Consider the following 16,233-nt stretch of genomic DNA (forward strand, 5'->3'; position numbering starts at 1 on the left):
GGTATAGTTTTTGATTTGCTCAAGGTCACAAGGAAGTCAGGAGAACGACCAGGTTAGGGCCCAGAATTCCTGGATTTTATATGGTTTGACTTATTACTTAACAAATTTGTTTTTATTTACTCCAGTGAAAATAATCTGACGGTTGTTATTATTGTAATTATACTGTGAAACCACTTGATGGATTTAATTTTTTCCTAATATGTTGATGTTGCTAGTGGCCATCTGAAGGTTGTGCTCTGTAGCAAGCAATAGGATGAGCTAAGCGCTAGCTGGTTGCACAAATTAGCAGTGTGGATTTTGTTTCAGGTGGAATTACAGAGATGGGTTTTCTGAAACTGTCACAGCATATCTTGTTTAGGAATGCCTAAACTGAAGGTGGTGGATTCATCATCTTCAATAACATGCAAGCACTTGAGTGCTTACTTGGAGGGTGTTGATAGCTGAGATTAAGATGAAAATCTAATCAATAAGTTGTTCATATTTGACATCGATTCTCTTATATTTGTCTGTTTCCTTTCATTAAATAGTATCCTTATCATACATGTGAGTTTTAATGATTCTGTAGTGTTCTTTGCCACTTCTAGATGAAAGCAGATACTCCGTATTTATGTGTGTGTGTATAAATAAAAATTTCCATTAAACCTATTGAAAGTAATAACAATTTTTAAGCTAGGACACGCTTTCTTCTGTAGAAAGCAATGGCAAGTAAATAATTTGGACTGTGCAAGTCTGCTTCTTGCTGTCAAATCCATACTAATAGCAGATTCAGAGGTATCTTTGCCATTGATGCTTCCAACAGTAAATTGTCTTAAGGACAGTATCCTAAAGAGCAGGACCACCATGGAGAACCTGAATACTAATCATACTCTTTTCCTGTATTCTTATACAAAAAGAATATAATGTTCTCTTCAATGTTGATTTTCTGTTGCACTTTTTTATCAGGGTGGTTGTCATTCATTTATCTTTTTATTTTCATTCTATCATTTTTTCTTCATTCTTATTAGTTACGCCAGTAGTGAATCAGAATAGAAGAATTATTGAAAGTCTGATTAAAAGGCGCTGGTAGTCTGCAGAAGAGTATAAAACCAAGAACCTTGCACACTTTCTTTCTAAAGTAACTTGTTCTAATTTATTTTGTGCTACTCCCTCTTTTCTTTCTTGTTTCCCTGCTTTGTGAACTGATTTATTTTTGTTTTTCCTTCCCACTATGCTTCTTATTCACTTGGGTATAGGAGTAGCATGAAAATGGGCAAGGAGTGGGAAGTAGTATTGATCAAAATAGAGGAGGTTTCTCTGTGGCATTTGGAGGTATTGGATGAGTCTTAGAACTTCCTGCAGATACCATACCCTTAACGAGGTTTTACTGTACCACCAAACAGGTGGACCTGAATTGAAGAAAAAATGCTTTCAGAGAGACTTTGAATTGTTTGAGCTGGATTGGTGATTTCTTTGTCTGGTTTTGTGACATATGACATCAGGCTTGTCTCATACTTGGTTGAGAGATGCGCAAAAACGTTGAGGTGGTTGTTAGAAGTGCTGCCATTTGTTGTAGGACCCAAAGGCAGGGCATGTAAGAGGTAATTTTCCTATTTAATTGTCTAATTTTTAAAGTTTTCTTAGATCTACTAAATAGAATTACCATCTCTGAATTAAAAGACTTGTTCTACATTTCAGTTATTCTGAGAACAGATACATGTTGCTTTCTCAAAACTCAGAGGTGAAACTGGAGAATTTGAATCCAGGTAGATGCCAGCCCTTTCACGAGATTTTGGAACAGTTCAGTGTTATAGTTTAATCATCTGACTCTGAATTGATATGGCCTTAAATATTAAAGAAGTCTCTGAACTGGACATTGTTGACGTCCACACAAGTGTTTTCGGAAGTTGTTGCTGAGTGCTCACCCTACACCTGTCCTTTTTTTCCCATGTTCTATTTCCTGAACGATGAGTTTTTTGTGAGCTACATGGGACAAACAAAGGCTGTGTTTGAGGATGGCTGCTGGCACTACGGGTTTTGCTATTCTTTTGTCTTCCGTGTGAAGATGGCATTTGGAAAACTGTGAGCAGCTGGCGTAGCTGGAAAAAAAAGGAAATAGTCTTGATCAATTGCCAGTGACTGAGGGGCAAAAAATGAAAGGCTGAGGAGTAGAAGAAGCTGGGGAAAAATGTCACCTGGATAAAAAGGTGAACCTGCAGGGCTCAAGTTCATTTAAGGGGCAGGAGATAAGATGGGCAAAAGTTGCGCCAGGGGAGGTTTAGGTTGGAAGAACTTCTTTACTGAAAGGGTTGTTAGGCATTGGGATGGGCTGCCCAGGGAAGTGGTTGAGTCACCATCCCCGGAGGTCTTTAAGAGACGTTTAGATGTAGAGCTTAGTGATGTGGTTTAGAGGAGGACTTGTTGGCGTGAGGTCAGAGGTTGGACTGGGTGATCTTGGAGGTCTCTTCCAAGCTAGATGATTCGGTGATTCTATCGGTCATAAGAAGCAATCGATTGTTGCAAGAACGTTGGGTAACATCTTCCTGTGGACTAAACTGGCTCTTCTGGAATCTAAGCAATGGGAATAGGGAGAAAGTGCCATATTTTTGGGTACAAAAAGGAGCTATTGCTCCAAGTTGGAGAATGTAAGGCACCTGTGTCTCTACTAGGAGATTTATTTTGGCCTTGGCTGTTATCTAGATTGAACTACTACTTTAGCTGTGACATTTGTCACCTACAATATTTAATTACTCTGCAGGTCTTAGAACAAGACAGACGTAAATAGTTATCTGCTTTGAGAACAAAAAGTTCTCTCAAAAAACCCCTAGTTTACTACTGATTATAACTTGTGTTCCTTGTGGCCTCAGTGTGTGATTGTAAAATTGCATAATTTAAATGTGATATTCTCCGTGCAGCTGATTACATTACATTTGAAAGAACTGACAATTATGGGACCATTTCCTCTTTCTACTCCTCTGACAGCTTTTAGCATGTTCCAACCCTGTTAGACATGGTGGTTGACTCTTTCAAAGGCAGGCTGCTCTCACGCAGGGATTTCGAAAAGGAAAAATTATATGCTGAAAAACTGGAGGGGTGGGCTGTTCTTTGGAGAAAAAGGCTGCTGCATCATTATCCGTTATTATCCTTAAACTGGTTTTCTCAGAGACTGTCAGCACTGCTCTGTCCTCAAACAAGCACTGTTCAGGGGGGAAGCCTTTTCTAGGTAGAGTGTAGACTATATAAATGTGATATAACAGTGCTTATTTTGCCCTTTTGAATAACTGTTATGGAACACTATTAAACTTAATGCTTATCCTTTGTCCAGCAACTAAAGACTTAATAGGCATCTTTAGTTTTTCTTTGTGTATTTCATGTAGAGTTTGGTAGAAAATACAGTTGATGGAAATCATAGTGGTCTATATTTAAAAACAGTATATATATATATATATATCTTTTGTCTATAATGAGAATACCAAAGGATGACTTTGTTTAAAGCTGAGCTTTAAACTGACCTGTAAAAGAGGGATGTTACATTTATTTTGGGTACAGTGAAAGCACAGAATTGTCATTTGTTGATTTCTTTATTTCTTTCTTTATTTTTCTTAAAAGAAACTCAGGAAAACTTCGAGAAAGCTTTACACCATAGCTCAAAGATGTTTAAAACTTCAAATCCCTTTGGAACTCAAAATCAAATCTATTAATATCATCCCCAGATTTTATAAAAAGGTCAGCTGAAGTTAGTGTAATTAAGAAATTGGTTCCAATTAATTAAATTTTATTTTAGAATCTGCTTCGTCGTGACTTCCAGACCAGCAAGGCAGACAGAGCTGTAGCTTTATTTTCCAGAGTGGTTACAGTTGTACAAAATGCATCTTATTTGGCGTTCCTATGTGTTTAAGGCAGAAACTGTTTTGCAATGATTGTGTTTAGCTGTTTAATGTCCTTGAAGACTTGCAAATCTTTTCGTTTGTAGTCAGCATTTGTATCTGTGTGCCTAGTGTCTGAAAATTTTGCCTTCTGCTGCTTAGGAGGAATGAAAGCTTCAGAAGCTGTAAGGTGACTGTGAAGTAGAAACTGTATTTCTTCCTTAGTTAATGCTCCATCCCACAAAAGGACTCCTTTTATCTTAAAAATATTGGATAAATAAATGTTTCTAGTATTGGTAAATGAATTCATGGGTGACAGATATTCTTTTCTGCCTTCACTGTGGGGGTGCAAGGGATGTTGTATGGAGTTTTTTATGCAAGTGTTTGGCAGTAGATTTTTGTGGATATCTGTTCTGATTCAAGGGGAAAGTCCTGAAACATACGTTTGTCTTATGGTATAAAAATCTGTATTCTACCACTTAGTTTTATCTTTTTTTGGCTTGTTAATTCTTCATCTATTTTTCTAGCAAGCCAGAATGTTACAAACCTGATTTGTATGAAGTAAAGTGAAGCTGTTTGGCTTTGTCATTTGGAATATCATATGTACATGGTGTTCTGTGTTTTTTTTTTTTTTTTTAGGAAACAAGGAGTCTGCCTGTTTTTTGTCATACTGCATTCTCTGCATAAGAACTACTCTTTAATTTTTTTTCTGATTGTGCAAGTCTGGGATTGTTATTGTACTGACGACCAAGTGATTTGCTGCAGATAATAAAATCAGCAAAACCTCTTTTCTGTGATGTTTTGAATAGCTGGGAGTTAAAATACTTTTAAAGCCTGGCTTTGCCTGTAACAAAACTGTGACGGAGTTGACAGACTAGCCAGTTCCCCTTAACCTGATACACCTTCTCGTAGCTCTTATTTCCTCTACCTCTGTCTCTGTTTAATGCTACTGAAATTGCCTGTGTGAATTCACCTGACCATGCTGCCCTCATTACACCAGCTGTAGGTCCCGGAGCATAAGTTCAAGGCTATTTGTGGCCAGATGATGTCTTTCAAGTGTATACAATATCAAAGTAGAAATTTGGGAAGCAATTGGGAAGAACCGTGGCAGGTTATCAGTGGAATAAACTTGTGTCTGACGCTTTCTATTAGGGTCACCCTGCTCCGTATAAAACAGTCTCAGCCCGAGCAGCCGTTCCATCCACTATATTGCGACTTCCAGCGAGTGCCTTTCAAGATGTCTTCCAGAAATATCCTGAAACTCTTGTTAGAGTGGTACAGGTAAGCTGCATTGTTAAGTAGAATTAAAAACCAACAGTGACAACACAAACAAACAAAACACAGACAAAATCAAAACAGAAAATCCACTCTGATTTCAAAGTTATAAAGAAGGCATTTTAAGGTTCGGCAAGCTCATCCTTTTGTAGATATGGAACTGTTCGTTGTAGCTTTTTCTCAAGATTTGAGTTAGTTTTGTTATTCCTCCCACTCTTAGAGCCCTAGACTTACTGGTATCGGCATTAATCATGTATAGTAAGAAATAATTCATGTATGCTTACATAGAATCACTTTCTGCATGCGATAGCTCCTCACATCAGCCTGACCTGCGCTGTAAGCTCCAGGCGGGGTGAAATGTGCTGGCTTGGTCTCTGCATTATGGTAATGCCCCGATGGATTTCAGAGCATCACAGTAATGCTGCCGCAGGGTTTCAGAACGACTTAGAGTATGGAAAAGACAGCTGAATATTCCTAAAAAGGACTGACATACCCTCAGAAGCTGTTTGTTGAAGGGTGATGCTTTGCAAAATTAACAACACAGTCTGATGTGAATTTCTACTTCAGAAGCGATTTTCAACACCTGAGGAAAGAACTGTGCTTTGTATTACCGTTGAAGTTCAGCTTCCCTTGCTTTGCAGGAACTTGGTCTTCAAGTGAGTACTGCAGATCCTGCAAGTGGAAGCTAGTGCAGGGACAAGATGCTCTGTACTAATGGTTTCAGTTTGGCGTTTGTTGAGTGGCTCACTGCCCTGCGGGTACAGTAGTCAAATGCATACACGTGACCTGATCGGTCATTCTGATCTGTTCTTTTGATTTACTTTCAATGCTGATTTTTTTTTTTGTAAACTGTTCTGGTATCCAGATGATTTATGAACGCATTATGATTTATGAATATACACATGAACCTCCCAATACTGGTGGTTGAAGAGAACAGATTGTTATAGCAATTAAACTTGCTCCATGAGAGCTGATACAAACGAGAAGATGGCGTAAGAGTAGGAATAAGCTGCCAGAGCAGAGGAAGGTGAGGCAGCAGTGATGTCTTATGCCAGTTTAGGCTGTTTGTAGAGCACTAGCACAGACTTTATGGGGAATGCTGATTTTTTTTTTTTTTTTTTTGAGAGAAATACAGCAGTGAATGCTTTTATTTCAAGGCATGCTTGTTATTAATGTTTACAGGAAAAACAAAAATTATTTGGTGTTTGGATGTACAATTTTTTTTTCCTCTTTCTGTTAAGTGACTGTAAAGTCTTTGGTAAACCACTTTAATCCATCTTTGCCTCAATTTGTCAACTGCTAAAAAGGAATTTCAGCTTGCATTGTTAAAAGGTGCAGTCTGTGTTCTTTAAAAAGTGCCTTCAAGTACTCTGGTTCATGGCTGTCTTTAAATGCAAGAATGAATGTGAGAGAATGCTGAATCCATTCCTGTTGCCCCTTGATTTTTAGATCATCATGGTAAGGCTGCAGAGAGTGACGTTCCTTGCTTTGCACAACTACCTTGGTCTGACTACTGAGCTCTTCAACTGTGTAAGTTTGGGGTACCTTTTATTTGCTGTTATGCAGCCTGGCAGTGATCAGGCACTGAGAGGTTTTGCTCGTTTCAGGACGTTGTAAAGTAAATGTTGCACTTTAGTTTAATCATGACAGTACTTGAGAGGTAAGGTACTTGTAACCAGCCCATAAAATTTCCCCTGTGCTTATGCCTGGGGAGTTGAAGGGGTGAGGAGGATAAAATTTAAAGTTTGAAGTGTGTCAGTTCTGGTTCTGCACAGGCTTCATTATATTTCAGTAAGTTCTGACCTGTGTTAATGGCACTGAGACACTTCAATCTGTAGTAGTTCCAAGGATGCTTCTTGGACTGTATCTTGAGAATGAAGTTGCCTTTGAGACTGATGATCTACTATCACCGCATGTCTAGTGCAGAAACTATGTAACTTGCATTATTTTCAGTGTATCTTGTGACAGCTAATTGTCAAACAGCAGCTCTAAAGTATGTGAGTGGGTATTTTTGGGAGATTGGAACAAGGTTGATCATATATCTGTGAAAGAAAACAAGCAAACAAAAACTCCCTCAAATGGAGCTTGAGCTTTTGACAATGGAATACCGAAATGATTTGGTATAGTTTTTATCTTGTTTGCACCTTCAGCATATGGACTCAGCCCATAATGTTCACTTTACCTGAAATGGTCAAGGCTGTATTCCTTGTACTTCTTGCCTCATTAACAGTGTTAATATTGCAATGACTGGGAATTTAATAAATTCCTCTGCTCATCTGGTTTAGAGCTATGTTCTTACTAATCTGCCTTCAGAAGCTCTGTCTAGTTAATGGGAATATTGCTTTTGTTGTCAGGTCATGGGATGGTGATTTAAGTAAGAGGGAGCTATTTTTTTCTGTGTTGTATGACTAATGAAACTGTGAATGCAGCTTTAAGGCTACTATGAAATAGGTGTCTGAAGTAAGAAAGGGTAAAGTATATCCTTAGTATACCTGTAAGACCATAGTAAAATGTTTTTTTCTCAGAAGATGTTGAAGCAAATGGCTGGGTGTTTGTTTCATGTTTGCATTTTCACCTTGCTTTTTGCAGCAAAGCCAAGCCATCCCACTGATCTCTGTGGCAAGTGTAACGTCTGGAGGAAGTTCAAGCAAAGCAATAAAAAGACAAGTGTCTAATGCACCAGAGGAAGAGCGTGGAGAAAAGTTTGAAAAAGCTGGGGAAGCACTGGAAATAGGTATTGTTTCTGGAAATGGGTAGAAACTATCCTTCGTGTCGGTCTTCTGTTGTGCTGTTCATCAAAGGACTTTTTATTTTATCAAAACAGTTAGGGATTGTCAACTATCAGTTTCAGGTTTGAAGTCTTTGGACAGTCCTCAGTTTTAATAGATTACTGCTGTGTTGTTAAAGATATCGGGAGTGGGAGGGAGAAATAAAAAGTGGGTCCTAATGTTGACCCCATAGGAGAAGCTGCAAAAATTCTGCACTCTAGATAATAGCAAAGGAGTCTCTGAATGTGAGTAGGCTTTTGTGCTGAAGTGTCAGTGTGGAAGCTCAGCCTAGGAAAATAGTGTGAGCTGAATTTTTCCTCTGAATCTGGAGAGGGGAAAAAAACAATTAAAAGCAGGAGGCAAGTGTAAACATTGTTTAATATTGGTATTTTAGAATGCATTAAAGGCTGTATGTAAGGGTTTGAAAGTGGGTAGTGAGAGGTTCTTGCTCTCAGTGAAACTTTATTAGGGGAGTCCCTTGTGTTTGTGTAACTTCTTGTTTCTAAACTCCAGATACATTAAAGATTTCTGGTACAGAAAACTCTGAGCATGTTTTCAGAAGAAGCTTTTCTTCACCTCCCTATGCAGGGTCTGCAGAGACTCCTGGTAAGTAGTGCCTGGGAAAACTGTGGGACATATGTAATGTATCTAATCTTATGGGGTAAGATATCTAGTTATGTTAAATAATCATCATACAGCAGTACTGCTTCCTAACTCATTTGAAACATAAGTTTAAAAAAAATCTATTTTCTGAAATAACAAATGAGCTTCTATCCAAGAGAGCATTTTCTTGATGTCTTTGTTAGCAACTGGGAACGTGCAGTCATATGGCTACAGAGAGACCTGCAAATGAAGGGCTTTTATTTGTTCTTGTAACTGAAACCAAGTAAGCTACATATGCTGTCATCTTTCATGCAAAAGATTACATACGGTTCTTGCTTGGCTGATTGTCCCAAAGAGCACATAACATGACTCTGTTGCTTTTAGGAGAGTGTTGTTGGAGTGGATAATAAAGGTGATTTATCACTGAACGCTCTGAGACATTTATGAGGCTGAGCTGTTTTGATGCTGCAATGTTATTACAGTGAACTTCAGTCTTCTGCACTGTAGCCATCTTTCTCTGAGCCAGTGATTTAGATTGGCTTTATATTCAAGGTAGAGAAACTGGAACTTCTGGGATGAGTCCTAGAAGGAAGGCATCTGTCTTTAGTTAGCTGAATAATAGACTAACCATCTTGAGAGAGTTGTAAGGTCAGGCTCAGATACTGTAGTGATTATGGAGGTACTGTTAATGTAGAGGTAATAAAGCTTAATCATCAGAATGAAGGTATTTTGGATACATTACAGGGTATGTGTTGCTTATGTCGGCTATTAGATGGTTTAGGAGATAAAAATGCGCATGAGGGGTTAGAGAATAGGGAGGCAGGCTGAGGGGAGCCCTCGGTGTTGAGCCTTTCCCCATTGTAAGGTTTCTTACGCTTCTCGCTAGCTAGTTAATGGTATGTATAGTAGAGAAGAAAGGGTAGTAGGTTTTCTACCATCTTGCTTAATTTTTAACAATAGTGAGTCAATTCACTTCCTCTTCATTTCTGCTATGCACATGTACAATGTCCCAGTTACTATTTTGGATAACTTCTGTGTTACTGTCCAGAAGGATGGAGAAGCAGGGTATTGGCTAGTGATAAGTAGACCATCTCTGGACTAGGGAAACAAAGGGAAAATACTGAAGCGGTTCGTGCAAGACTGGCCTTTATTTTCATGTGTTAGGTTGCTTTGCACTATGCATTTGCAAATGTACCAGCAGACATGATTCGTTGGTAAATTAAGTAATGCTTACTTGAGCCTTGGAACATAGCCATTTTTCCCCTAAGCAAATACAGTAAAGTGAAATCTGCCCATGCAGCCCAGTAACATTTTTAAGGTGGGGTCCTAGAAGCTTTCACGTGGAAGGATTCCTGCATACTTAACAGTAGTGCTGTCCATTTTTCCTTCCTCTCCCCTTTTGTGTGTCATAAGAGTTATGTCAGGGTACACAGAGCTTAGCAGGGAGACAAAATTAATTTTTACTGACTGAAGAGAATATCTAATTGGGCAATTATGATTCGCTTCAGTTAACGGAGCTGATTTCCGTTCCCTGCATTGAGGTTATGGTCGCTGCTTAGTTTGCACTGAAAATATCTTGATGGCTGTAATAAAAAGATCGAGATTCTGTTTCAGATTTTATTCCACTGCCATGCTGTGTATTCAGGCTCCATGGGAATATTGATTATGTTGACTACTGATTCAGAAAAGAGAGAACTGTCTTTTATTAGTCATACAGGTGCTATTATCTCAGTATCTCTTTGATCTGCTTGGTTGATTAGAATTAACAAAAATGCTAAAAATGATTTTGGAGAAAAACATTTTTTTGCATCATTTTGCTCCTGGGGCTGGGGTGTGATTTTCTTTCAATCTTTGGATAGCTATCTAACTTGAAACGTAGCAGTTAACGTAGGTGAGGGTGGTAAGTGGTGAAATGCAATCCTGCCAGCTTGTGCTAGTCTGTTTTTTTTTTTTTTAAGTACACAGATGCTTTATGTGGACAAAGGTGCAGTGAGGCCATGTGGAGTATCTAGGCTGGTGGACAGAACAATTAGATGAACTAAAAGCAGTGCGATGTTTTGTAACTGATAGCCTCATCAGTGTTATCGCTCCTGGAAATAAGTGTTCCTGACTTAGCTTTTTAAGGCTAAATAGCAGTTCTCTTGTTTTTATTACGCTTTATTTTATCAAGAAGAGAAGCCGATTTTTCTTTCTTCAACACTGAAACCCTGACCTACAGCATGAGTGCAGGAGCACAGGACCACCTGTGTTAGGAGAAGCAGGTAGTTGTGAGCGAGTGCTCAGAAGGAAAGAGGCAGCTGAAATGCTGCCAAAGAACATGTCAGTTGCGATTGTTTTTGCAGTGACTTCCATACCAGCAGTGTGTGGGATACCAGTGAGCATGTGTTCATCAAACAGGATCGCATTCCACTCTTGAGTTTCCCACTGCCTTCTGCTCTTTTGAGTCAACAGTTCTAGTTAAAGCTTGTTCTGCTGTATCCTTTCTAACTCCCTTTTGAGCAACAAGACGGTTTAATTAATCACTGTGTGGGAAGCTTGTATCTGTGACTGAGATAAAGGCTTCTGCTTTGAATAGAAGTCTAGTAGACATCCTTTCACTCTTAAAATGCGTCCTCTTTCTTCTCTCTGACTTTTAATATACAGAGCTGAGCAGAGGATGCCCTTCATGCCTACGTGACCGTTATCTGCTTATTTAGGTTTAAAGTGGGAAGTGTGTGTTTAGATTTAAAATGCACTTGATGTATCGGGTCTTAGTAATTACGCTGACGCTGTGATTTGTTGGGCAGCGTAACTGACGGGTAGTCAAATTAGCCCATATAGACTTCCACGCTGCTATTTCTAATATCCCAGCACATTTTGTTTATAACTAAATTAGGGACTTAAAAGTTGCACTACAGATCTCTGGTGTGTATGAAACTCAGTAGCATGAAGAGCATTTTTTCTCGTTGTATGATTTGTAAGTTTTGCTGTTGGTAATCTTTGGGCCAACTTACTGTTTTTTTGTGGGTTTTTTTTGGAGGTTGACTGTTACTTAATGTTATAACCTCAGTGACCACGTGCATTTCCTACATGCAAAGAGTTGTTCATGTTTGTAGGCAAAGGAGTATTCTCAGAGAGGTCTGAATCCCTGGTACTGTTGGAATCTCCTTGTCTGAGCTAGGGCAGAGATAGGTTGCTTTTCTGAAAACAATATATCTTTGAGATATTTTTGGACATTGAAATATGACAGAAACAGTTATAGGTTTATTTGTTAGAGGAAAATGCCTTCTCTGCATCTTTCTTAACTATTTCACTGAGCTGAACTTTTGTGTAAATCATGAGGCTGATATGTGGGTAATTAGTTTCCCAGTTACATTTGTTATTGATTATCTGAGATAAGTTCCCGAAAGGTATCTGAGACAGCCAAGGAGCTAATATAATATGTATTAAAAATTAGGAAGTAAGGAATAGAAGTTGTTAGTGACTTCAAATTTACGAATGAAGTAAGTGAAACCCGCAAGAGAAGTCCCTATGCATCCCTGAGAATGCAAATACCACTGAAAGTTTGGACAAGCTGAAGAAAAGATCTGAAGTAGTTTTTAGGCATGATGGGAAACAGGGGAAATGCTTTTCATTGAGAAACTACAGGGGAAGATGCTGATCATAATGTTCTCTCTATGAAAGCTCTTAGAACATTTTTGTACCCATTATCTTTTTTGGTTTAGAGAAGAGTTTGAAAGCATCGCTTCCTGGAAACCATGAGACAAATTTGTCAATTAAGTGGCGTTTCCTGACAGTCTTCAAATCTGAAATGACTCTTTTGTTTAGCCCAAATTAATTACCACACTGCACAAGAGTGGATGTGGGAATTTTGGGACATACTGTATACGTGAGCTCAGATGGGAAGCTCTAAATTTCCTATCAGACCTTCCAAGTCAAACAGGAGTAGGAAATAAATTAGAGCATGAGGATGCCACTTCCTACTTAGTCCTCAACTTCAGAAACAACAACAAAACGGTTGCTAGAGTTCGTATACTACTTGGCATTTCTAAGAATAATGGATGTACTTAAAAGAATTTTGTATTGCTTGTAGGTACCTCCAGCAGTGCTAAGTCAGACATGGACATGGCGTACGAAAGAGCCAGAGTGCACTTTGGCTCGGAGGAGGCTGCTAGCAGTCCTGCTGTGGGCAAGGTAGGTTGTTTCTTTTGGAGATTCCAGCGTGTTTCATGCATTGTGCTTCCTTTGAGCAATTTCATTGTATTCATCTCTGTATGAATTGTGATGCTTGGTCATCTTGTATTGGTTTCTTTTAAGCTTGCAGTTGTTTCAGCAGATTTTTGGCGACTGTTCAGTTTTTTTAGTGAAGATTTTTATTTAATCTCCTTGACCCTGTGGAGATTCCCTTGGCAAGTAATGCGAAAGCATTGCTGCAACATCTTGATTTTAGATTATTACCATCCTTTGACTCATGGAAAGGATTGTTTGGAAAGGTGAAGCCATCAGACCGTGTTGTATTTGTGAGACCTACTTAATAGGAAGGAATTAAAAACTTGTATCAACCTGTGAACTTCCTGTCAGGCTTTCAATTGTGATTTATAAACCCATTTTCCTTTTTGTGCTGTACTTTTTTTTTTTTTATGAAGGCTGACCTGGAAATTAAGAGCACAGAAATGCTATTGTATTAAAGAACTCAAACCAAAATCAGAAAAGAAAAAGAACCTGTGACTCAGTTTTACCTCAGTGGATATTTTTGTCTTCTCCATCTTTGTATGCTGTGTTGATGGAGCTTTAAGTCTATCAAGTTGGCGGCTGCTCAGGTTGTGTAAAGTCTTATCCTTCTTTCTCACAAGCTGTGTTGAGTAACTTTATTTCACTCGAGTGTCAAGCTTTGCAGGAAAAAATACAAAGAGTATACAAAAAAAAAGTTATTAGCAAGCTGTTGCTGTTTTGGAAATTTTTTTTAGGCCACCAGTTGTGGTGGATGGGAGAGCGTAGGTGACGGTCAAAGTATTTGCCGGTTAGGTGCCAATTATAACATTCAAAATGCTACGACTTGTGTATCTGTTTTTTGCAGTCGATATTGAAGAAGACTGTGACAGTGACAGAAACTCCTTCAGCAGTTTTCCATTATACTGATCGTGAGCTTGCTGCGCAAGAATCCTGTAATAGCAAACCTATTGATGCCATCTTTGAAGCAGCAAAGAAAGACCTTTCAACCTTGATGAAACTTGATGTAAGTTATTGCAGGAAAAAATGCCCTCGTTCTTGCTTTTCATCTCATTCTGCCAGGCATTGAAAAGTAAATTGCCTCCCAAATACACTTAGAGACTAGCTGAATGTTTTATTCTCCAGTCTGTTGAAGTTATTAGCAGGACTGAAATAAATCAAAATTATTCTGCCATTTGAAAAGCACATACTGAAATGCACTGCATGAATCTTTTCTCACTTTGTACACATTTATGCATGTGAGAAGTAAGCATGCAATTTCTGCTGCACTGTAATTTCATGCTCTTGTATACTGTGTGAAGAAGTTATGTAAAGGCATTCAGGCAATAGTTAAATCTGTTAATCCTGTTGGCATTGCATCTAAGTGCCTCATTTGATTTCAGAATTGAATCTCTGTATTTGGCTAGTGGCTGAGTGCATTTCGCAACAGAGCGACTGTGCAATGCCCATTGCACATTTTAGGTGTCTGATGCCCTCGCAGTTGTCATTACGGAGTTCAGCCCTTGCTTCTTACCTCTGTGTTGTAAGAATGAACAAAACTGTCTCTTTTCATTGTTCCTGTGATTCCAGCTGCATTTCATTACATCACTTCAGAGTTATATCTGTTCATGCAGCTAATCATGCAATTTGGGAAAATTGTACAGCTGTCTACATCACTCACAGATACCCTAGTTTTATTGCAGTGTATGTTTCAATAACTCAAGTCTATTGATGCTGCCAGAGGCTTTGGCACAGCTGCTGCAACCTCTGCTTCTGGTTTAAGAACTCTCACCAAACAACACCTGCTTTAGTGTTAGCTAGAACTTAAAAGACTTTACTTCTGGATCCTCACATTCCCTGCAGATTTCTAAACTATTTCTTTCACAAGTTCAAAGTCTTGATCATGATCTTCCAGCTACAGGTAGTAAGGCTTGAAAAACGTGCTCTGTGTTGTTGCTGATTTAACTAAGGCATGGGGCACTGTCTGTTAGTCTGCAAGCAGATGTGACTGTCTTGTTATGTTCATATTCAGCTTTTCAAGCATTTATGTCAGCATGAAAGGCTACAGCCTGTTCCAGAGGAAATTCTTTTTACAGATGGAGTAAAATAGGAATATATACTCTTTCATCTGTTCTATTCATAAAATTATAGAATCCTTTAAGGGTTTGGGTTGGAAGGGACCTTAAAGCCCATGTAATTCCAACCCCTGCCATGGGCAGGGACCCCTCCCACCAGCCCAGGCTGCCCCCAGCCCCATCCAGCCTGGCCTTGGGCACTGCCAGGGATGGGGCACCCACAGCTCCTCTGGGCAGCCTGGGCCAGGGCCTCAACGCCCTCATGGTAAAGAATTTCTTCCTCGTGTCTAACCAAATCCTATCCTCTTTTAGTTTAACGCCATTACCCCTTGTCCTGCCACTCTACTCCCTGACACAGAGTCCCTCCCCAGCTTTCCTGCAGCCCCCTTTAGGCACTGGAAGGACGCTGTAAGGTCTCCCCAGAGCCTTCTCATCTCCAGGCTGAACAACCCCAACTCCCTCAGCCTGTCCCCATAGCAGAGGTGCTCCAGCCCCTTGATCATCCTCATGGCCTCCTCTGGACTTGCTTTAATAATTCCATGTCCTTCTTGTGCTAGGGGCCCCAGAGCTGAACGCAGGGCTCCAGGTGGGGTCCCAGAAGAGTGGAGCAGAGGGGGAGAATCCCCTCCCTCACCCTGCTGGCCACGCTGCTTTTGGTGCAGCCCATGGTATGGGAGGCTTTCTGTTCTTGGTAAGGCTGGCCTCAGACTCTGCTTATGAAAAAAGTTTGTGTCCTGTGTACAGCTGATGGCTTCCTGTTTAGCACTATCAGATCACAAGCAAAAATTCCAAAATCACCGAAGCTCCCAAGTGCAACAAATTTGTCTTTGGATCTAGATTAAATTTCTCAATAAATGACAAGTAAACAGATTAGAGTTGAAGTTAATTGGAGTAGTATCCTTGAAATGCATCATCTAGCAGGCAATGTTTTAGCGTGAAGATGTAAGTAATAATGAAATAAGGTAGGCTTTTCCAACCCTGATACTGTAGCAAATGTTTTTTTACATAAGATGGTAAGAATCTGGTGGAATGTAGCTAAATGCTAGAAGCTTCATTTAAAGGTCAGTGTTGATTTTTTTCCTATGCAGCATAGCAAAAGTTGGTTCTACAGGCAATGGAAGAAAAATCTTATTCTGTGTAAAATTTATATTTAATATAATTACGTCAACGAAGACAACTAATTCTGTAAGCTTCTCTTAGTTCTCTTAAATTAGCTCAGATCTCTTATTTCTTAGCTGACTAGAGGCATTTTAAGATGTCATTTTTGAGAGCAGCCAATCACAGTGAATAAAATCAAGATGCTTTGATGGCAGATGGTGCTGTTTTGGTGTGTGTGTGTGTGTGTGTGTGAGAGAGAGAGAGAAGGAGGAAGGGGAGGAGGTTATTTAATCTAGCAGAGTGGCAGTATTACTTCAAGTGACCCTTAGGTCATCATTCAAATGTTTTTATTTTGTCTCAGATAGCTTGAATTCCTTGGGACTC

The 16,233-nt window shown here is 39.3% G+C and overlaps 1 protein-coding gene across 2 annotated transcripts in view; it reads left to right on the top strand.

Annotated features, from left to right (window-relative positions):
* The window catches only part of PNPLA7 (patatin like phospholipase domain containing 7), a 125,885-nt gene that overhangs the window by 11,422 nt on the left and 98,230 nt on the right, over positions 1–16,233 (top strand). For both annotated transcript variants that reach the window (XM_040531088.1, XM_040531089.1), the window contains 6 exons: positions 4,995–5,123; positions 6,567–6,647; positions 7,707–7,851; positions 8,399–8,491; positions 12,561–12,661; positions 13,545–13,703. In XM_040531088.1, the coding sequence (XP_040387022.1) occupies positions 4,995–5,123; positions 6,567–6,647; positions 7,707–7,851; positions 8,399–8,491; positions 12,561–12,661; positions 13,545–13,703 (708 nt within the window). The remainder of the gene's footprint in view (positions 1–4,994; positions 5,124–6,566; positions 6,648–7,706; positions 7,852–8,398; positions 8,492–12,560; positions 12,662–13,544; positions 13,704–16,233) is intronic.

The sequence above is a fragment of the Cygnus olor genome, chromosome 19 (genome assembly GCF_009769625.2).
Source record: "Cygnus olor isolate bCygOlo1 chromosome 19, bCygOlo1.pri.v2, whole genome shotgun sequence".
Taxonomy (NCBI): domain Eukaryota; kingdom Metazoa; phylum Chordata; class Aves; order Anseriformes; family Anatidae; genus Cygnus; species Cygnus olor.